This window comes from Salmo salar, chromosome 17, assembly GCF_965601325.2.
Source record: "Salmo salar chromosome 17, fSalSal1, whole genome shotgun sequence".
Taxonomy (NCBI): Eukaryota; Metazoa; Chordata; class Actinopteri; order Salmoniformes; family Salmonidae; genus Salmo; species Salmo salar.
This window is the reverse complement of record NC_138307.1, coordinates 51,593,128-51,616,003: the sequence shown is the minus strand read 5'-3', so window position 1 is coordinate 51,616,003 and position 22,876 is coordinate 51,593,128. Positions and strand designations below refer to the sequence as shown.

Genomic DNA, 22,876 nt, shown 5'->3' with positions numbered 1-22,876 from the left:
TTTCCACGACTGCATTAAGAATGTTGAAGGCTACAATGACTGGGAATGCATGTTTCTCTCCCTGTGCGCCACCTGCAATTTGAAAGCACCTCGAGAGGAATATTATTTTTTTTACATAGAATGCTAAAAGCTGACCAATTGAATAGGCTAACTATTCTAATATGGGGTTGTATCATTTGGTGGTGATAGAATTGGTGGCTTCTACGATTGTGGCTAGATGAACTTCAGCATGGACTTAAAGTTAGGAGAACTAACACAGCAGGTTATGAGAACTAATGTAGCAGGTTATGAGAATTAGGTTAAGGTTAGGAAAAGGGTTAGGCTTAGCTAAAATTCTACAGTTGTCCCTGACGCGACAACTAGATGGCGCTGTACCAGCCACAACCGTAGAAGCCATCATTTCTAAAAGAAAACATCAGTATCATAACACCGGCATAATGAACTAATGAGGTGTGTGTCTGTGGTGTAAGCCCCATGACAAGCAACGCTGCATAATATTGCCTGGGTTTGTTCAGATGGAATAACCATGAACTGAATAGTTCATTCACAGCTTTCCTGACAAATGTTGAGGGTTTGATTATCTCAATTGATTCTAGCTGAAATACTGGGGGAAATGTCAATTTCACAACTACAAAATAAAAACACAAGAACACATTCTCCTTTTGGGCTGTTTATTATTGGGGTAACAGTTGATTTCTTCAGGATGGATTTATGGGTTACATTATTTTCAACAGAAAACCTAACTGATCTACTCTTCTCCTTATCCTACGGAGGTGCTTTAGGTTAGTTAGTAGGCCTGGAAAAATGTCTCCACTCTTTTATATCTGAATGTAGAGGACAAATAAGGAAAATCAGTTCATTTCCCTTCTGCTCTGTCACAGATGTGCAGCCAAAAGACACATCTTCTCCTTTAAAGAAAGAAAGAAAACTCTCTACGTCATTTCGCCATCTGGTTTTGACACAGTCATATGAGTGAGAGTCTGAACGTAACAGATTCTTCAGTGCTTTGAACAAATAGAGGAAAACAAAATCTCTCACTATTCAGAGATACTGGAGCATATGTAACCAACAGTAGGCTATACAATAGATCTACTTTTCAGGGAGATTCAAACAAAAACTATACATCACCTATACATCTGCCAATATATCTATTGTTTATACCATCCATATGATAGTTTAACAAGCTCTTCCGTTAGAAAAATACAATTTGGTCAGGTTCTTTTCTATTGTGCCATGGCTTTCTGACTGAACAAGACATTGTACATTTGGTCTGTTACTATGGCTATGTTTATACAGGCAGCCAAATTCAGATTTTTTTCCCCCCTCACTAATAGTTTTTTTTGACCAATCGGATCTTTTCACATCATGATTTTCATGAAACAATTTTTTTTAAAGTCTGTAGCAAATTGAGTTACAAAACCATGATGCATCTGCAAAAATGAACTATCATTATGAGGACTAAGATATCTAGTTATTGGGAAAGTAAATGTAACATTTTCCCTGAATTTTGTACATTTTCACCCCAAATTCTAATTTCCGAAATGCATCCGGATTAAATTCTCGGGTCATTATAAATGTTTTCTTTAGAAAACCTAACACAAAATATGTTGCTGTACATATATCATACATTTGTCCATAAATCATAAAAATGGATTACTAGTTGAAGTTTACATTAAACTATAATATTTATTACATACAAACAGTGTCTGAGGACGTGTTTCATTACCGCAATTACCGAATCAGCTAAAGAGCTCAAATTGGGAAGTATGATTTCATTTTATAATAACTGTACACTTTCGTTTGAAATATAAACATTTTCAGTGTTATGTTTAACTCAGGCCTTGTCATTAGGGGAGCAATATTAACAAATATTCGAAATATACTGCTCAAAAAAATAAAGGGAACACTAAAATAACACATCCTAGATCTGAATGAATGAAATAATCTTATTAAATACTTTTTTCTTTACATAGTTGAATGTGCTGACAACAAAATCACACAAAAATAATCACTGGAAATCCAATTTATCAACCCATGGAGGTCTGGATTTGGAGTCACACTCAAATTAAAGTGGAAAACCACACTACAGGCTGATCCAACTTTGATGTAATGTCCTTAAAACAAGTCAAAATGAGGCTCAGTAGTGTGTGTGGCCTCCACGTGCCTGTATGACCTCCCTACAATGCCTGGGCATGCTCCTGATGAGGTGGCGGATGGTCTCCTGAGGGATCTCCTCCCAGACCTGGACTAAAGCATCCGCCAACTCCTGGACAGTCTGTGGTGCAACATGGCGTTGGAGGATGGAGCGAGACATGATGTCCCAGATGTGCTCAATTGGATTCAGGTCTGGGGAACGGGCGGGCCAGTCCGTAGCATCAATGCCTTCCTCTTGCAGGAACTGCTGACACACTCCAGCCACATAAGGTCTAGCATTGTCTTGCATTAGGAGGAACCCAGGGCCAACCGCACCAGCATATGGTCTCACAAGGGGTCTGAGGATCTCATCTCGGTACCTAATGGCAGTCAGGCTACCTCTGGCGAGCACATGGAGGGCTGTGCGGCCCCCCAAAGAAATGCCACCACACACCATGACTGACCCACCGCCAAACCGGTAATGCTGGAGGATGTTGCAGGCAGCAGAACGTTCTCCACGGCATCTCCAGACTCTGTCACGTCTGTCACATGTGCTCAGTGTGAACCTGCTTCATCTGTGAAGAGCACAGGGCGCCAGTGGCGAATTTGCCAATCTTGGTGTTTTCTGGCAAATGCCAAACGTCCTGCACGGTGTTGGGCTGTAAGCACAACCCCCACCTGTGGACGTCGGGCCCTCATACCACCCTCATGGAGTCTGTTTCTGACCGTTTGAGCAGACACATGCACATTTGTGGCCTGCTGGAGGTCATTTTGCAGGGCTCTGGCAGTGCTCCTCCTGCTCCTCCTTGCACATAGGCGGAGGTAGCGGTCCTGCTGCTGGGTTGTTGCCCTCCTACGGCCTCCTCCACGTCTCCTGATGTACTGGCCTGTCTCCTGGTAGCGCCTCCATGCTCTGGACACTACGCTGACAGACACAGCAAACCTTCTTGCCACAGCTCGCATTGATGTGCCATCCTGGATGAGCTGTACTACCTGAGCCACTTGTGTGGGTTGTAGACTCCGTGTCATGCTACCACTAGAGTGAAAGCACCGCCAGCATTCAAAAGTGACCAAAACATCAGCCAGGAAGCATAAGAACTGAGAAGTGGTCTGTGGTCACCACCTGCCGAACCACTCCTTTATTGGGGGTGTCTTGCAAATTGCCTATTATTTCCACCTGTTGTCTATTCCATTTGCACAACAGCATGTGAAATGTATTGTCAATCAGTGTTGCTTCCTAAGTGGACAGTTTGATTTCACAGAAGTGTGATTGACTTGGAGTTACATTGTGTTGTTTAAGTGTTCCCTTTATTTTTTTGAGCAGTGTATATAACTTTTTGGGACTTCGAAAACTGTTACGGTAATGAGAGTTTTGTGAAAAGGTTGGTAAAATGCATAATATCTGATTTTAAAAAAGTATAATAATTATGAAATAGATAAGCACAGATCCTAATCTCAGTGATTCACGAGGAAATTCCAGGAAAAATTACACCTGAATTCATTTTTTTCTTTTTTACAGTTTCATGAGGATTGCCTATCGGATCTTTTTCAGAGCTGATCTGATTGGTCAAAAGTCCAATTAGTGAAAAAAAAGTCTGAATTGGGCTGCCTGTTTAAACACAGCCATAGCCACTCATCAATCAATCAATGGTCACCGTCTCTTCAATGTGCCAGAGTATCGCTGGTCAGCTACCTACTTGTCTTTCTCTGTCAGATAATCACCCAAACTATATCTCTTGGAATGCCAGAAAAACTAAAGCCTATCTGGATGAACTGAGTCAGTATGGAGTCCTTCCCAGTCCTTTCCAGTGGATGGATAGCTTACTATGAGCCTACTATGAGCTGGGGAAATAAACTAACATCACTACTGCTGGCTCTGGCTGGGTCAAGTTCACAGCATACAGGGGAGGTCTCTCCAACCCTGTTCCTGGAGAGCTATCGTCCTGTAGGTTTTCACTCCAACCCTGTTCCTGGAGAGCTACCATCCTGTAGGTTCTCTCTCCAACCCTAATCTAGCACACCTGATTCTAATAATTAGCTAGTTGATAAGATGAATCAGGCAAGATACCACTGGGGTTAGAGTGAAAACATACAGGAGGTTAGCTCTCCGGGAACAGGGTTGGAGAGCCCGACCTTAAAGTCTAATCCTATAAAGCAGAAGTGGAACACCCTCTGCTGGTCAGATATGGGATATCTATGGTGTGCTAAGAGCGCTCCCAAACCTGCCCTCTTCTCCCCCCACCCCTAAGGTTTATACAGGCTCAGGTCTAGACCAGGTCCATGTGTGTGTATATATATGGATCTACATGTACATACAGTGATGGTAACCTACACACAGCAGTGTGATAGCATCGGTGCCTCCACAGATGGCTCCTTGAGTGTCCACTGACTCCACTCTGGCATCATTCTTCTAGTGTGGGATTCCAGCAATACATTTGGTCCCTTAGAAGTGAAGTCTCCCCTTCTTTCACCCCTTCCTCTCTCTCTCTCTCTCTCTCTCTCTCTGTGTTTCGTTTCCACCACTTTTCCAGTCCAGCTACTTTCTTCATCATCGTTAGTGGTGCTCTTTCATCCGTTAAGTCTCTCCTCTCAGGATGGAGGCTCCCAAGAACCAGGAGTGAGACGAGACTGGGGATCTGAGAGAGAGAGAGAGAGAGAGAGAGAGAGAGAGAGAGAGAGAGAGAGGGGGCAACAGCAGCTGTTAGAAGGCGCTCGGCAGTCAATTAGAGCCGGTTTAAACACTGTTTCTGTTTTCTCTCCTCTGCTATAACATCACTACCCCAAGGACTAGCCTCCTCCCAGACATAAACACTAACACACTAATCAACTGTCTGTCTGGACACTCTCACACACACACACTCACACACCCCCCTTTAATCAGGTGTCTGTGCTCGCTCCCTTTGATTGAAACCTACAGTCGTCCAGGGGAGAAAACAAGTTCAACTCTCTGGAGAAGCGACACCTGAATCAGCCTGTGTGTGTGTGTGTGTGTGTGTCGTAGCAGACTGACCAAAGGGTTTCAATGATGTGTAATGTGTTAAAAGAGAATGTTCTTCCCCTCTCTGTGGTCTCCTGACACCCCACCGTGACTAACACTGAGCTACACACACACACACACACACACACACACACACACACACACACACACACACACACACACACACACCCCCGGTGGGGTTAGTTCAATCACAGCTAAAGAGGCTCGTCCTGAGACGGACCCCACAGCCCGGGGGAGTAAAACTGGAGGAGGACGGATTCGGCCTTATTTCCGGGCCTGGCTACAGGATCCATATTTTATTAGACAGAGTGAGTGAAGAGAGGAGGAAGCTTGAGGACATCTGTACTCATAAAACATTGTGATATACGATGGTATCGCCCCCTATTGGACAACCCCCCCCCCCACCCCCCCCTAAAGAATGCTAAAATCCCACGTTGGGCTATAGCGCGAAATCACCTGCTACAACTGGACGAATCATGACGGAAGATAACGTTGTTGAAAGCCTGGGAAGAGGCTAAGTGCAGGCAAATCTTTCCTAATGTTATTTTTTTGGGTGGAGCTTTTGGCATGAAACAGGTTTGCGCGTGTCTGTGTGGCACGCACATGATGGAGCACAGTGACAGTCAACTGATGAGGAACTGGCTGTCTTGCTGTGGCGAGGTTCTAAATCACGGGCTGGATAGAAGCAAAGTCTATCGTCTCCAGACCTGGATAATATCTGCTTTATTTGTCTCATCCTTCTCTCTTAATATTGTTGGTTCAATCTCTCATAAAGCTGTGACTGAGAATAGCCCTTGGCTATAGACTCCCACTTTCATCCTTGTTCTTTTTGAAAGCGGAACCTTTAACTAACCTTTAACTAACTAACCTTTAACTAACCTTCTTAGGCTGTTAGAGTATTTGGGAAATGGGCTACGGTTCATAACTTTAACTAGCAGGAGGATTGGCCACTTGGCATCGAGGGATTTCTCTGCATCACACAAATGATTTCTTCCTTCATAAGCTTAAACTTGATTCAACTTGTCATTCAATTTGTCTATAGGCTATTGATATTTGTTCTCCCTCATTATTACCCTGGCTACTTACGTTTTTAGGCAATTCAAACAACTTTTTGAGATGAAAGCGTAGCCTAGTCCAAAGTAATATGCATAGCCTATCGACATGGAGAGAGAAGAGAATACAGCCCAAAGAAATTGAAAACAGCAAGATAGATAAGGATTAGCTGTCATATAATGTGTACAAAACATTAACAACACCTGCTCTTTCCATGACATACTGACCAGTTGAATCTAGGTGACTTCAATCAGTGTAGATGAAGGGGAGGAGACACGTTAAAGAAGGATTTTTAAGCCTTGAGACAGTGGAGACATAGATTGTGTATGTGTGCCATTCAGAGGGTGAATGGGCCAGACAAAATATTTAAGAGCCTTCGAACAGGGTATGGTAGCAGGTGCCAAAGGACATCGAGCCAACTCAACTGTGGAGTCGAGATGGGCCAGCATCCCTGTAGAATGCTTTCGACACATTGTCGAGCCCACACCCTGACGAATTGAGACTGTTCTGAGGGCAAAAGAGACAGAGAGAGAGAGAAAGAAACAGTATATTCTGACTGGACATTTTGCTCTGATTTGGTGCAATTCTCCACTCTATATAACATATTGAACTAGGCTGTAGCAGGAATAGGATGTTACTCGGTATGTCACTCGTGTGCCGCCCTGCTGTACACCACCCAGTCAAGTTCAAATGGGCTGTCTATCCTCGTCAATAGATGTAATATCGCCCCAACCCCACTCTCCTGGCTCCATCTCTATCAGTCCCCCCCACCCCTCCCTCTCTCTCTCTCTCTCTCTCTCTCATAACAACCCATTTCACACGTCACTTCCTCTTTCTCTCGACAACAAGATATCAACAAAGACAACCATATGTGTAGTGAGGCTCACCAGAGCATTGCCTTGGACCGAGTGCTGACCCCCTTAGCCCTGGTGTCGCTGGGCGGCGTGCTGACCGGTGGCGTGGCGTTCCGGTGGCTCCTCTTATGGGACTCCAGATAGAGTTTCTTGGCGAAGGCCCGGCCGCACACGTCACACGCGTGGAGCGAGAAGTTCTTGGTGACACGCACCTCTGTGCTACTGCTGCTGCTCTCCTGGTGGGCGTCATGGCGACGCGTGTGGAGGGGCGTCGTGGTGGGGGTGTCGGGGTGTTTGTCGTTCTTACGGGTGACAGGTGACCCGGTTTGGGCCTCCTGCTGCCTCTCCTGTCTCTCCTGGTTACGAGTGACCGGAGTGGAGGAGGAGGTGGAGGAGAGGAGGTCCTGTTTACGTGTGACTGGGTAGGAGGAGGAGTTGAGGAGCTCCTGTTTGCGGGTGACTGGGGGCGTAGGGGGAGAGTGGGCCGAGTGGCACCCGTTCACCTCCTCCTTGACCGTTGTTCCTCCTCTCTTGTTGTTGTTGGCATTGGGGGGAGAGTTGAGGACCACCTCAGCCGGCCGCTTGACCGCACGCGACTCCAGCTTGGGCACGATCTTGGCCAGGTAGCCCGTGGACTTTTTGTGCACCACCGTCACGTGGCGCAGGACGTCGCGCTTGCGGCGGGACTCGTAGCGGCAGAGCGGGCAGCGGTAGAACTTGATGAAGATGTCCGTGCCGTCCGTGTGCAGCTCGATGTGCTTGGTGAGGTTCTGGCGCGAGCTGAACTGACGTTTGCACAGCTTGCAGAACAGCTGCTTGAAGTCGAACCCCACCGAGAGCTTCTGAGGGGGTCTCCCAAGAGTCCCACTACCACTACTAGTACCAGCGGTGCTGTTGATGGACGTGGAACGAGTCCATGTCTTGGGGCTGCTGCCACCCTCTTCCTCTTTGATCTTTTGACCTGCCTTGGATGCCACGGCGACACCCTTCCTGTCCGTGTCCTTCCCGTCCGGGTCGCCAGGCGACGAGGCGGGGCTGGAGTCAGGGTCGTCCCAGGGTTCCAGCGCCTCCTCCTTCACGCTCAGGCTGTTGCTAGGGGTGCTGTTGCTAGGGGTGCTGTTGCTAGGGGTGCTGTTGCTAGGGGTGCTGTCAGTGTTGGTCGTTGTTTTGCTGCTGTTGTTTTTGTTGGTCGCCATGGATGTGGTTGCGGCCGTGGTCACGGAGACGGAGCTAACGTTCTTGAGGTTCTTGAGATTGTAGATCTTGTGGACGATGCGCATGTGTCTCTTTAACATGACCTGGGAGCTGTACTTCCTCTTGCAGAGCAGACAGCGGCAAGAGGCCAGGTTGTACAGGGCCGATGCCAGGAGAGAAGGGGCGGGGGGCACCGCGGTGGAGGCTTTGGGGGGCTGAGGGGTGGTAGCACCCGCGGCTCCTCCGCTCTTTGGGGTGTGGCCTCTCGTGGGGGAGGAGTTGGCGCTCTTGCGGGGAGGCGTGGCCTCCAGGGACAGCGGTTGGCCGGGGCGCGTGGCGATGTCCGGCGTGATGGTGTCCCGGCGCAGGCCGCGGTGCACCTCGTCAAAATGGCGCCGCACGTTGGCCTTGGTGGCGAAGGACTTGAAGCAGACGGGGCAGGACTTGCCGCTGGGCGTGTGCAAGGGGCGGGACCGACCTTTGACCATGGAGAGGAGGCTGATGGGAACGGTGCGCGTCTCGGTGAACTTCCGGAGCTCCTCCAGCTTGGTCTGGTGCATCTTGCGACAGTGGCGGCGGATGCTGCGGCGAGAGTTGAAGTCCTTACCACACAGGCAGCACGAGATGGTAACGTCCTCCACCTAGAGAGACAGAGACAGAGAGAGTATTACAGTGAGCGTCGGTGTGTGTGTGCGAGCGAGCGAGCGTGTGTCTGCTTGCACGATTTCTCCTGTATGTACCCACCCCGCTCGTAGACCCCTCCTCCTCGGGCTGCGCCGCCTCCTCTCCTCCCTCCTCCTCCTCCTCCTGGTCACTCCTCCTCCTCCTCTCCTCCCCCTCTCCTGTCTGTCCATTCTCCGGTGTCCCTCCCTGCTCCCCCCATGGCTCAGGGCTGTGTGTGTGTGTCCCTCCAGGGGTGTGTGGAGCCCGGGGGAAGTGGGCCAGCTCCTCCTCTGAGGACAGGAACTGGAATACAGCGTTGTTAGAGGTCTGGATTGGCTCCAGGCGCATCACGTAGTCCGGCCGGTCCTTCCTGGGGTAGATGGCCTCCAGGAGGTCCTTCATGGCCCCGCTCTGCTTGTCACCCTCGCCCGCTGGATCTAAGGGGCCAGGGAGGAGGAAGAGAAAGGCGTTAGAAAAAGAACGTTTTCAATCAGACACCAATATTTGCTCCCAAATGTGATGTGTTTTGAGCCTAGAGACGTCACAACACTAAGGAACATTCCGAGAGAAGGAACATTTTCCAACTTGCCAAAGGGAGAAACAAAAACACACCATTTTTTCAGTTTCCTAATAAGATATGTAATGAGCACACCGTGGCAACAGCAAGCATGTTTCAACCATATCATTAAATACCAACTGAACGTATCTTTGTGTTTTCACAGCCATGGTATTTTTTTTCGTTATATGATCACTAGTTCAATACACAGATGAGATAACAAAGGATTTCCTAGATGACTTGTATTTCTAGATATAGACAGATATAGACAGAAGTCATAGAGAATGGAAGAGTAGTGGCTAATGAGGCTAGATCAAAGACAGAGGCTGGAGCATGACAGATAATTTAGTTAGAGTATAGGAGGAGAGGAGAGAAAGGGACCAACTACATTAGGGAGAGACAGAGACATGGAGAGAGACAGAGACATGGAGAGAGACAGAGACATGGAGAGAGACAGAGACATGGAAAGAGACAAAGACATGGAGAGACAGGGAGAGAGAGACATGGAGGGAGACATGGAGAAAGACAAGGACATGGAGAGACAGGGAGAGAGAGAGAGAGAGAGAGAGAGAGAGAGAGAGAGAGAGAGACAGAGAGAGAGAGAGAGAGAGTGAGATACACAAAAACATGGAGAGAGAGAGACATGGAAAGAGAGAGAGAGAGACACAAAGACATGGAGAGAGACATGGAGAAAGACAAGGACATGGAGAGACCTGGAGAGAGACAGACATGGAGAGAGACCTGAGAGACAGAGACATGGAGAGAGACCTGAGAGACAGAGACATGGAGAGAGAGACATGTAGAGAGACATGGAGAGAGGGAGAGAGAGAGACATGGAGAGAGAGAGACATGGAGAGAGACAGAAACATGGAGAGAGACAGAGAGACATGGAGAGAGACAGAGAGACATGGAGAGAGACAGAGACATGGAGAGAGACAGAGACATGGAGAGAGACAGAGACATGGAGAGAGACAGAGACATGGAGAGAGACAGAGACATGGAGAGAGACAGAGACATGGAGAGAGACAGAGACATGGAGAGAGACAGAGACATGGAGAGAGACAGAGACATGGAGAGAGACAGAGACATGGAGAGAGACAGAAACATGGAGAGAGACAGAAACATGGAGAGAGACAGAGAGAGAGTGAGTGTCGACCAATGAAGACCATGAGTGAGTGAGTGAGTGAGTAAAGTGGGTGACAGAAAAAAGAGACAAGCATAGGCATTATGTGGGAGACAAGCACTGACAAAGAGGGCGAGAGACAGAGAGAACAAGAGAGCGAGAGAGAGTCTTAGAGAGGTGTAGCCACGTACCGTCGGGCTTGGACAGTCTGGTAAGGCAGTAGTACTCTTTGTGGGTGATGAGGTTGGGCAGGCCCCGGAACAAGCTGCGACATATCTTACACTCAAAGATGGTGTCCACCTCATTCAGCAGCATGTGCTTCAGCTGGGCAGTACCTACACGTACACAACACCAGGGGGCAGTGTTAGGGAGCACTGGCGGATACAGACAGACAGGACAAATAGGACTGGACGATCATCAACTCCTAGAGCCTAGAACCCTTTGGTGTTTGCATATCTGAAGGAATAGGATAGGTGTAATTAAATAGATGTGCTTTTGGTGGAGGAGCGATCACTACTTCTCTTCAGATCTGCAAACGTTGAAAGAGTAGAAGCTAGCCGTTGAACTTGAATCGCGTTTCATAACGAAACGTCTGACTGTGTAATGATTCCTAATTAAAAGGCCTCCGTGCTATCTGAGTAGCATGACTAGATGTTACCTGAGCGGAAGCACTCTATGACCTGATGGATGCCAGACTTGGAGGTCTGGAGCTGCTGCTGCAACAGAGGAGGGTCGCCTGGCTCCACGCAGTACCCTGCAGAGGTCACACACTTCAATACAACACTTCACTCTGCCCCCAGCCATGGAGTGTGTGTGTGTGTGTGTGTGTGTGTGTGTGTGTGTGTGTGTGTGTATAGAGAGTGGCTATTTCCTATAGGAAGTGACTAGGATGGGTTTGCTGCCAGACCCTGGGTATATAAGAATAGAAGTGGTGGCAGCCCCTATACAATGACTGTGGTGTGTGCAACGTGTGTGTCAATGAGAGTCACAGAGTGTGTGTGTGTAGGCCCCTCCCCCGCCCCTCAGGGGGTGCTGGTATTAGTCTGACCCCCCCCACAGCCCGGGGTCAGATGGTGACCAATCAGACGCGCCGAAACAGCCAGCACCAAACACGGGAGTAATCATTATGCCCATTCTGTTGCAAAACGTTTGGTCTGTTGCGTTTACTCCAAACGGAAAATGCAAACGAGTTCCTATTGGAATAACCCAGTTAGGTCCCTCCCAGTTTTGTTCCGTTTGCTCTGTTTGCATCCGTTTGGTTCTTAACGGTTTCCGTAATGAATACACCCCAGTTCACCCCTTCCGCCCGTTAGAGCCGGACAAACAGGAAATGTGTGTGTGTGTGTGTGTGGTGTGTGTGTGCGTGAGTTTTATGCAATAGACAGAGTTGATGCAACAGATATTTCACATGTTTGTTACAGTTATTGGGGCCTATATTTAGAGAGTAGGGCCCAATCCAAAACGGACCCCTAAGAAATATGGTGAAACTTCCACCTAAAATATCCGAGGGCAAGGTGGAAGCTATTGCCATATTGCTTACACCTGTCAAATCCTCTCAGATCTCCACAGATCTCTCTCTCTCTCAGACACCTACCCATGAGCCCCTTTCTTTCCATTTACTGTAACCAGCGTCCTTACCACAGAGCACCGATCGACACCGGATGTCCATAGATATTGAAAAGTAGTTGACATTTGGTCAACTCGCCCTGGCCTTGATTTCAACGTCCACGGATGTCGTTTTTTGCTACGTTCCCGGACCGGCTTTAATTTCAACGTCCACGGATGTCGTTTTTTGCTACGTTCCCGGACCGGCTTTAATTTCAACGTCCACGGATGTCGTTTTTTGCTATGTTCCCGGACCGGCTTTAATTTCAACGTCCACGGATGTCGTTTTTTGCTACGTTCCCGGACCGGCTTTAATTTCAACGTCCAGGGATGTTGATTTTTGGTCCGGTCCCGATCGACCTTCATTCGGCCCAATAGACGTCCATGATTATTCAGATTTGGTCAAGTCTGGACCATGTTTCAAAAGTTAGGAGAGCACAGTACAGTACAGTTTTTAAAAGTTGAGTATAGTGAAGAACAGTACAGTCCAGTACTGTACAGTAGAATTCAGTACAGTACACAGTAGACCACACCAGAGTTGAGCACACTAATGTACTGTACTGAATGAACTATACTCTACGGTACTGAACTCTACGGTACTGAACTCTACTGTACTGAACTCTACTGTACTGAACTCTACTGTACTGAACTCTACTGTACTGTGCTGTACTTTACTGTGTTGTACTTTGATGTCCAAACTTGTGAAAGATAGACGTCTATTGTTTCATATTTGGTCCGGTCCAACCTAATTTGATATTTGTTTGGGGTCTGAGCGCATTAAAATAATAACCAGTGTACCCAAATATGAAAAGGAAGATATTGCATATTTCTACCTTTGTGTACCTAGGATACATCACCATGAAGAGAATGAAATGTATATGTATAATATTGTGTTTCTGTGTAGTACAAATCCACTTCATTTACTGTAGTTCACGAACCAAAAAATACTTATTTTGTTACTATCCTCTCCTCTCCCACTCTCCTGTCCTCTCCCTCAGCCACTCTCCTCTCCTCTCCTCCCCTCCCCTCGGCCACTCTCCTCTCCCACTCTCCTGTCCTCTCCCTCAGCCACTCTCCTCTCCTCTCCTCCCCTCGGCCACTCTCCTCTCCCACTCTCCTGTCCTCTCCCTCAGCCACTCTCCTCTCCTCTCCTCCCCTCGGCCACTCTCCTCTCCCACTCTCCTGTCCTCTCCCTCAGCCACTCTCCTCTCCTCTCCTCCCCTCGGCCACTCTCCTCTCCTCCCCTCCCCTCGGCCACTCTCCTCGGCCACTCTCCTCTCCTCTCCCTCTGTTACTCTCCTCTCCGCTCCCTCTGTCCTCTCCCAGTCTCCTCAGCCACTCTCCTCAGCCAGTCTCCTCAGCCACTCTCCCAGTCTCCTCAGCCACTCTCCCAGTCTCCTCAGTCACTCTCCCAGTCTCCTCAGTCACTCTCCCAGTCTCCTCAGTCACTCTCCCAGTCTCCTCAGCCACTCTCCCAGTCTCCTCAGTCACTCTCCCAGTCTCCTCAGTCACTCTCCCAGTCTCCTCAGCCACTCTCCCAGTCTCCTCAGCCACTCTCCCAGTCTCCTCAGTCACTCTCCCAGTCTCCTCAGTCACTCTCCCAGTCTCCTCAGTCACTCTCCCAGTCTCCTCAGTCACTCTCCCAGTCTCCTCAGTCACTCTCCCAGTCTCCTCAGCCACTCTCCCAGTCTCCTCAGCCACTCTCCCAGTCTCCTCAGTCACTCTCCCAGTCTCCTCAGCCACTCTCCCAGTCTCCTCAGCCACTCTCCCAGTCTCCTCAGTCACTCTCCCAGTCTCCTCAGTCACTCTCCCAGTCTCCTCAGTCACTCTCCCAGTCTCCTCAGTCACTCTCCCAGTCTCCTCAGTCACTCTCCCAGTCTCCTCAGTCACTCTCCCAGTCTCCTCAGCCACTCTCCCAGTCTCCTCAGCCACTCTCCCAGTCTCCTCAGTCACTCTCCCAGTCTCCTCAGCCACTCTCCCAGTCTCCTCAGCCACTCTCCCAGTCTCCTCAGTCACTCTCCCAGTCTCCTCAGTCACTCTCCCAGTCTCCTCAGTCACTCTCCCAGTCTCCTCAGCCACTCTCCCAGTCTCCTCAGCCACTCTCCCAGTCTCCTCAGCCACTCTCCCAGTCTCCTCAGTCACTCTCCCAGTCTCCTCAGTCACTCTCCCAGTCTCCTCAGCCACTCTCCCAGTCTCCTCAGCCACTCTCCTCTCCCAGTCAGGCCAGACTGGCCAACAATGACTGAATAAATATATTGTATCTAGTGCTCCACGGTATGTTTGAAGGACTTAAATCAATCAAACTAACGGTAGGTTGGTGTAGACAAGTAGGCAGTCTTACCTGGTGTCCTGGGGGCTGCGTCAGGGCCAGGGTTAAGGTCAGTCATTGGGTTAGGGCTGCTGGGCTGTGGCTCGTCTGTCTGGCAGCACTGGTCTCTGGTAACATGGCTCTCAGGCTCAGGTTGGGGCTCGTCCTGGAGGATCTCCTCCATCTCCACTTCCATCCTGCTGGAACTCTGATACGTAGACAGAGACAGAGAGAGAATGGTGAAGTTTACCTGTTAAACCTCACAGACATTCCTGGGCTATACGATGGTCAGGGAAATGCTGAGACAGAGGGTGTGGGGTGCGGAGTTGGAAAAAGAGGTACAGGTAACTGCCAAAATAAAGGAAACACTTGAGTAAATGAGGGATACAAAGTATATTGAAAGCAGGTGATTCAACACAGGTGTGGTTCATGAGTTAATGAAGCAATTAACATCCCATCTTGCCTACGGCAATGTATAAAAATGACCAGTTGCCCATTATTTTGACTACCATGGCTAGAAGAAGAGATCTCAGTGACATTGATAGAGGGGTCTCAGAGGAGCACAGGTGGGTTAAAGCTATTCTGGCAGCTCGTGGTGTCCCAATGCCCTATTAAGACACTTTATGTTGGTGTTTCCTTTATTTTGGCAGTTACATGTACATCTACAGACACTCTACTGCTAGCATGTGTAACACCAGCGCTATAAGTGTTATAGGAGAACCATACTGATATAGGAGAGACACAGAAATACTGTACACGGCACTACGGAACCGCTTCTATAGCTGCATAATTGGTCTGAGTAAAAGATACCTAATGACTCATTATGCCAAACGCTACTTGATCAGCAGTGCCGTTGCTGATCTAGACACCTGCTGTGTCGCGTGGCATTGTTTGGCTGGGTGAGACTCTCGCCTGTCTGTCTCTCTGTTTTTCCCTCCAGGGTGATGGAGATGTTTCCCAGCACACCCAGCTAACACACTTTCTCTCTGGGACTAACACACACACACTAGGCTGTCAGAGATAAGGGACTCTACACTGACCCTTGGCTTCTCGCTCTCTCTCTCTCTCTCCCCTCCCCTGTGAATACTTTCTGAAGGTACTGTAAGTATGAGGAGAGAGAGAGAGAGAGAGAGAGAGAGAGAGAGAGAGAGAGAGAGAGAGAGAGAGAGAGAACTTGTCATCTCTCTCACTGATTGATGAGTAAACAGTGAGGAAGAATGTCTGTATTTAACTACTGTATGACAGATGCTGTGAAAAGGAAAAGACAGAGTGGACTGGAAACAGGGAGGAGCACAGGGATGGTACCTGACCCACTGAGAGGACTCTTCTGGTGTGTGTAGATTGGGAGTCAGGATATAAACATAGTACACTGGGGGTGAGGGGCTATTGTTTAGGAGAGGGGGGGGATAGTATATATTTGGGGTGCTATTGGGACTGTGTACCGGTAGGATATATACTGAGGTTTGAGGGGGGAAACTGTCTTGTCTCTACCTTCGTGTGTTGCTGAGAGGTCTTCCTCGGAGCGGATTTGGCCTTCACCATGCTGCTCTCTCTCTACCCAAACACCTGCAACAACACTGGAATGAGCCCATGTTTCAGTGTGTGTGTGTTTTCCATCATCACCAGACCATTTTTAGATGCCGTCACAGAGGTGAAAATAGAGGTAAAGCCCCCTCTAGTGGTGGTCTCAGGCTAGTGCAGTTCCATCCATCACATCCACCTGCCTGACTGTCAGCACACTTCCAAGTCTTCATGTGTTATTCCATGAAAATAGTGTGTGTGTGTGTCCCTTTATCAAAGACAACCCAAACCATACCCCCCTACCCACACACACATTATATTTTCAATGCACTGTGAAGTTACAGTCTCTGACTGTACCACGTATTGACCACCAGATGGTGACAAAGTCCATGTTTTGGAAGTCATGTCAAAGAAGACGCCACAGTAACGATTTGATTCCAGCACGACTGCCTGAAGAGTCAACCCCCCCCGTCCCCCCGTCCCCGTCCCCCCCGTCCCGTCCCCGTCCCAAGTCTGGTTCCTCTCAAACTAACTTCCTTCCAGGTAGTTTATCCTGGTCACTGTGCAAGTGCTTGCTGACTCACTTTAGGGCACTCTGCAAATGTTCTGGTTAAGTCGGTGTACCTGTCCTCAACTTGCACAGATTTGATCAAAACTAGTTTTCAGATTTCTATTCTTCCAAACCTAGCCTAATGCATTGGGAGGAAGATGGTCGTCGCAGTTTCAGAGCGGGGAGAACTATAAGAACACGATCAATGAAGAGTTGAGCGGTAATGCTCTCTGACGGCATCAGACAGAAAGGCCGGGTATAAATGGACTCAATCCAATGTTGCGAGGCTCAATCAGAAAACATGCAGCTATCATCAGAGAGGTGACCTGATGACGAAGACTTGGTAACACGCTCAGGCGTTTCCATGGAGACAGAGCCAGAAGTAGTTGTTCCTACTCAGGTAATATGATGAAGTGTGTATTTATCAGTGGGCCTGTAGAGACAGACACTGCTACCAGAACAAACTCACCAGAGAGTCATTTAAAGGGGAAATCTGTGATTGCTACATCATTTTTTTTTTTTGCTTTTAAATTCATGACACAAAATGTCCCATTGATTCGTGAAAAATATAACTCAAATGCCTCATGATCTTAGTTAGCTGAATTGTCTTACCCCATCAGAAACCAAAATATAAGCTTGTTTTACTCCTTTGCTAGTTAACACTGTTTTGTAGACAAACACTGTATAGCTTCAAAACACGGTTAAAACTATTTTTTTTTTAAATTGTTCTCATGGATGGTCAGTCCTTGTACCCATAGCTCTACATTTCTCCAGCCCTATCCCTAAGCTGTTTACAGAATCCGTGGGGGGAATTGATGTGTTATTTAGTTGAACTGCAGATTGCCCCTTTAACGTCGCCTGATAAGATGAACACTGATGTGAAAGTACTGAACCCACACCTGCACAAGACTGCTGCAGCTAGGCAGTGAAAATAATTGAATGAAGAAATGACAGAAAAGTTCACAGCAATTATTTCTGTGTGAAAGGGATGAGTGTATAAATGCTGGAATAAAGGATGGCTGCCTCTGTTCACGTTGTAACCAGTGTGAGACACTATAACCTCGCATGGAGACGAGCTGCTGCCCTCATAATCACACCCACTAGACAGACCACCAGCACATCATAACGCAGGTCTGTCCTTATAGTGTGATTCTCAATTTAATCAATCTAAACCCCATAACAATAGGCTGGCCTTGGATTTTTACATCCAGTTGTTAGGCAACCCTCTCCTGGTCAATTTAATTCATCTGAAGAAGAATTTGACCAAAAATATACATCTTAATGGCATTATATAGGCATACTTTCTCTTGCCCTCGGCTAGTCTTGTTAAAATGGGATAGAAATCCGTTTCTAAAGTGGGCACTGTTTAGGCCTATTACTTTAAAATCATAACCCAACATTACCAAAATATGTCACTCATCTCCACATGCTAAATACGGTCAAATTAAAATGCATTCAGGTGATTTTCATTAAAGTCAATGAGAAAATAAAATACAACTTTTTGATGAAAGCAGAAAAATCACCCGAGACAAGTGTAACTAACATGCGCAGTGCCCAACGGGGCGCAACAACAAAACCAAAGGGTTCAGTTGGATAATACGCCCCACTCGGGACGAAACCAGAAATGGCACTGCGTTTCTCCCCCCCCCGCTTTAATCAGAAAGGATGCCTTCTTTTTATGATTGGTTATCTAGAATTTATTGTGTGCGCTATTCGTAAGGGCTTTACGGTCGAACAAAATGTATTGGTACGTTTACCATACAGTGGGAAAATATATCCATATTTTGAGAAGTCGCGAGATATCGACACCAGCGACTCCACAATGGGTCTCGTCAAACATGAAGGACGAAGTGAACTGCCCTCGCTGACTAACAAAAGTCCCTGTGAGCCTGCCAGCCACCATCCCCTTACGCATTCCACGCAAGGGGGAAGAAATGTTGCCATTCCGTAAAATAAAATACCATTAAACGATGCCTACACTGTTCCATTACATCTCCAATTGCAAGTCGTCTCCGCTAGCGAGCGCGCGGTGATTGTTGGCGTTGGGTTTACAGTTATCTTTCAACGGGTAGCAGTCTCCATTAGCAACTCCATATCCCATGGGCGTGCGAGGGCCGCTGGCTGTGACGCAAATGCCACTTGTGAATTGCAAATTTGACATATCTAATTCAGTGTGGCTGGATGACTATTCACCCCGCATTTAAAACTATAACACCCCCGTGCTGGGAGATGTGGCGATGCCAATAGCCACTAGCCAGCATATTATGTTAGGATTCGTTGCATAACTCGCCAGCCCAACTTAATAAATTGTGCACCGAGAGCGAACGGGTGCAGTAGCCAGTCTGGGTATTGTTACGTTTTCAATATGATGGCCCAATCAACACGATTACATTCCAATCTGCGCGAAATGACACGGCGACTTACACGACGTGTACACAAGACATAGGAAGCGAGTGACCTCGCTAAACATGGATGTGTGGTAGCCAGCGCTTGGCTCCGTTCTGCTAGGACGCATGCAGCTGACGATAGAGAGGGCAGGGCAGCCAGCGAGTGGAACTTGGGACTGCATTCATACGTAGACCATACGGGCGCCCGGATAAAGGGCTGCATTAATACTGTATTGTGTACTCTTTTCTCCAAAAGTCCCCAAGTATTTACAAAAGGTTCGCCCCCAAAAAAATTATTGTGGCGAAACACAGGTGGTTTCAGCAGCTGCCGATATGTATGGAAGCCCATTCCCGCCACCAAACATTTTTTTTTAAAGTCTACTATCTCAACATTTTGAGAGATACCTAGATCAACATTTTGAGATAGATCATACATATACAGGATATGTTTCTTTATTTGTAGCATTGTGTGGCGGTTTCCATCTATCCACGTTGCAGGGATCAGCACAGCAGGGCCACCAGCAAACGAATGGTCAGCTTGCATTTGCCTCATCACTTTTGATTTGGTTTAATAACAAATACTGAACAAAAAGCATTGAAAAGATAGGACAAAGTAGCCTACTGTTGTTTAGACTGATTTGCCTCATGATTTGTCAACTCATGCACAATTCCTCTGTGCTTCAGTCTGATCAACTGTAGCCTACCCACTGGGCACACACTGGTTGAATCAACATTGTTGAAATGACGTTGAACCAACATGGAATAGAAGTTGAATTGACGTCTGTCCCCAGTGGGTACTGATAACAACCACAGCTAACAATCATCACTACAGCACACATTTGGTTTATATGCAAACTTTAGCTGGCTAGGCTACCTAGACATTTTCAATTCAAGATGATTGATTGGAATGAATCAATCAACGCAATAGTGATGACATACTGTGTGATTCACTTTTCAATCACACATGCAAAGGCCTACATGATGCAACCCTGTTAAGTTTTACTGTCCAATTGCAGTTGTCTCTTTGTCTGTGTAAAGGACTTCCCATTAGTTTATTTAAAAAATAGAATTGATATGAACAAGTACAAGGTTGCTGCAGTTTGACAGCGTTTTAATCGTTTCATCCTCACTAGGGCCCAAAGAAAAAAAAACAACATATGACCTGATTAGAAAACATTTGGTCCCATCATAGCCCATATAAAACTGTTTTACAGTTGATTTATCACCAGATCATAACCTACAACTAGGGTCCAGAGTTATACCTAGTTAGGTTTGCCTACCAGATCAGGAGAAACTCTGTGCTCCTCACTCTGGGGCAGCACATGGGCTAGCTGTTAGAGCTTTGGACCAGTAACTGAAAGGTCGCTGGTTTGAATACCCAAGCAGACGAGGTGAAAAATATGTGCTCTTGAGCAAGGCACTTACCCCTAATTTGCTCCAGGGGTGCTGTACTACTGTGGCTGACCCTGTAAAACAGTTCACTGCACCTATCCGATGCATGTGACAATACAACTTTTTTTCGAAGAATCATCCTATATAGGCCTAGGGATCTATCTCGAAATTTCAACTTGGTATCTCAAAATGTTGATTTATGTAGGCCTATCTCAATATGTAGAATTAGTATCTGAACATATTGAGATAGTATCAAAAAAAAATTGGACTTAGGTATCTACATTTTTTTGTATAGTATCTCGACATTTTGAGATAGTAGGCCTGTTGACATTGTGGGAATGGGCTTCCATAGATATGTGCAAAGCAGCATATCGTTGCGCAGCACTGGACTTCCCCAGTTTTGTGCTAACTACGTGATGTTCCAAAGGAACATTTTATTCAGGCTGTCCTCACTGGCAATCTGGAAGCCAGAGCGCAGGGCATTTTACCGTTCTCATGGCACGATTTGCATTGCCCCATTATCCCCGAAAATCTCCTTTACACGGTTATATTGTCAGCCTCAAAACGCCAGTATTTTGAGCAACAAAAGACCAGCTTAACTTGATCAAAGCAGAAGCCAAGTACAAAATGCACCTTTCAAGCCGTAAAAGAGAGGCCCCTTCTACATTTTGCAGCATGGCAGGGGAGTGCGGCGTAAAAACGGGTTAACCCATACAAACTAAATACAAAGAGAACGTACAACACTCACATAAACACATCCATCACCATCTTAGGGAAATCCCTAAACCACTCTCAGATATTTGGCGTTGTAAAGACTCTCCCGAGTGGACGATATTACGAATGTAAAACGCTGCGCTTTGCGGCTCTGTGCCACCTTTTCCAAGAAGCAGCTTGGCGCACAGAACGGTGACCCTTCCGGCTTTGCGCGTCTTTATAACGACTAGATTTTACCAACAAATCTAAATTTAGCAATGAAATATGACTAAATACATCTAGTTGTAACTATCATCGTATTTGAGGCCCTGGAAATATTATTTAAGGGCGAGTTTGAGTCGCCGAAACCAATTCCTCTCCCCTCCATGGACAGGCAGAACAAGAGAACGATGACGCCATTTTCTGCAAAAACAACCACGTTCGGGGAGCCAAGGCGAGGGCTTTTACGCTTCCATAACGCGTTCCAGGTCTTCGATGAGACATTTAGGGCGAATAGAAATGTGTTAAGAATAGTTCTTACCTGTATAAGTCTTAACCTGGCGATGGAATCCGGTTTCACGGAGTAAAACTACGGGCTTGGGCCGGGGAGCTACTTCGAGTCCGCGTCCCTGTCTGTAGCTAACCGGGGGTTGTTTATTACGCCTCTCAGCGCTCGGCTCGTCTCTCGCTGAACAGTTCCTCCAGCAGCTGCCTTTGTGCACTCAGAGGGGACCTTTCAGCTAAAGGCGGCCGCTGCGCAAAGGTGCAGCACTTCTACTTTTCTTTATAAATGCCAGTCTCGTTGGCACTTTGGGGGGTAGGAGAGGAATAGTTGAATCCCCCCCTCCCCGTGATCGAGGAACACTGTTGCCAAATTCAGGCCGTTTAGTGCTCCATTTACTAAGCGCGCGCACAGGCTTTCCAGAATCCAGGACACACAAATTAAACCGAAACGTTCGCTCGTTTTGTTCTCTTCTGCGCATTCTTATCGTTGATAAAAGTGCATTATTCATTAGGAAAAGTCGTAAAACGCTAAAGCAGAATGTAAAGAATAAACCGGCGATTTGGAACTGTTTGAAATGTTGCACCATGGCCATTTATAATTTCTGTGTTTGTAGTTTATTTAATAGTAGGGCAAATAGAACAATGCCACAATGTTGAGGAAAAATACATTTATTTCAATAAATCTAAGTTATTTATCTTGACACCAAAACGCAACCTGCAATTGTTCACCTGCGGGTTGAAGTGAACGAGTGATTAATTTGTTTCATTAAGGATCAAATAAATGACTTTCATATGTGATAAGATAGGCCTATATTATAATAATGATACATGTATATATTTCAACATTTCAGTGATTAATTTGTTTCATTAAGGATCAAATAAATGACTTTCATATGTGATAAGATAGGCCTATATTATAATAATGATACATGTATATATTTCAACATTTCCCTTGATACACAGGAAGACCGCAATCAAATTTCCCCTAAAGAACGCATCATCTACATCCCTTTTGATAATCTTATTTAATTTTTAAAAAAGTTTAGTCTAGAACATTCCAGTAGCCTATTAGATAAGCCTACATTTTCATATTGCATAACTTGTCCTATAGCAAAGCTACAATTAGTTAATGCAGATTATGAATTGTGGTGATATGTTAATATTGGTTGCAATAACGCATGTCCAGCATCGGCACCAGCCTGGTCTCATAGACTAGATATAACATAGTAAAACTAAATCCGGGACATTGAAATGAGTATGATATGTTACGTTTGGTATGGTTACATAAGACAGAAGGTTACTTAAGGCAAAAATAATGGGGTGGTTGGTCGGGGTGGATGGG

At 46.8% G+C, this 22,876-nt stretch overlaps 1 protein-coding gene across 3 annotated transcripts; it reads right to left on the bottom strand.

Annotated features, from left to right (window-relative positions):
* Nucleotides 1-654: 654 nt before the first annotated feature.
* On the bottom strand, nucleotides 655-21,935 carry LOC106576088 (zinc finger protein 800). Of its 3 annotated transcripts, XM_014152977.3 has the most exons (8): nucleotides 21,572-21,935; nucleotides 15,979-16,053; nucleotides 14,521-14,695; nucleotides 11,233-11,328; nucleotides 10,766-10,909; nucleotides 8,977-9,332; nucleotides 7,072-8,873; nucleotides 655-4,769 (listed from the first exon to the last, which is right to left on the bottom strand). In XM_014152977.3, coding segments are annotated over exons 2-8 (2,625 nt in total). In that variant the 5' UTR covers nucleotides 16,030-16,053; nucleotides 21,572-21,935; the 3' UTR covers nucleotides 655-4,768. The 3 variants fall into 3 exon arrangements, with proteins under 3 accessions (XP_014008452.2, XP_082819970.1, XP_082819971.1); XM_082963844.1 differs by lacking the exon at nucleotides 655-4,769 and having other exon boundaries at nucleotides 7,068-8,873; XM_082963845.1 differs by lacking the exons at nucleotides 655-4,769; nucleotides 15,979-16,053 and having other exon boundaries at nucleotides 7,068-8,873; nucleotides 21,572-21,934.
* Between the last annotated feature and the right edge of the window lie 941 nt (nucleotides 21,936-22,876).

Bases quoted from the DNA above. Each gene is read 5' to 3' on its own strand.
- LOC106576088 (XM_082963844.1), bottom strand. From the start codon at position 16,029: ATGGTGAAGGCCAAATCCGCTCCGAGGAAGACCTCTCAGCAACACACG. The intron at 9,333-10,765 runs GTACGTGGCTAC...CTGGCCCCTTAG, and splicing joins CAGACTGTCCAAGCCCGACG to ATCCAGCGGGCGAGGGTGAC. The intron at 8,874-8,976 runs GTGGGTACATAC...CTGTCTCTCTAG, and splicing joins AGGAGGGGTCTACGAGCGGG to GTGGAGGACGTTACCATCTC.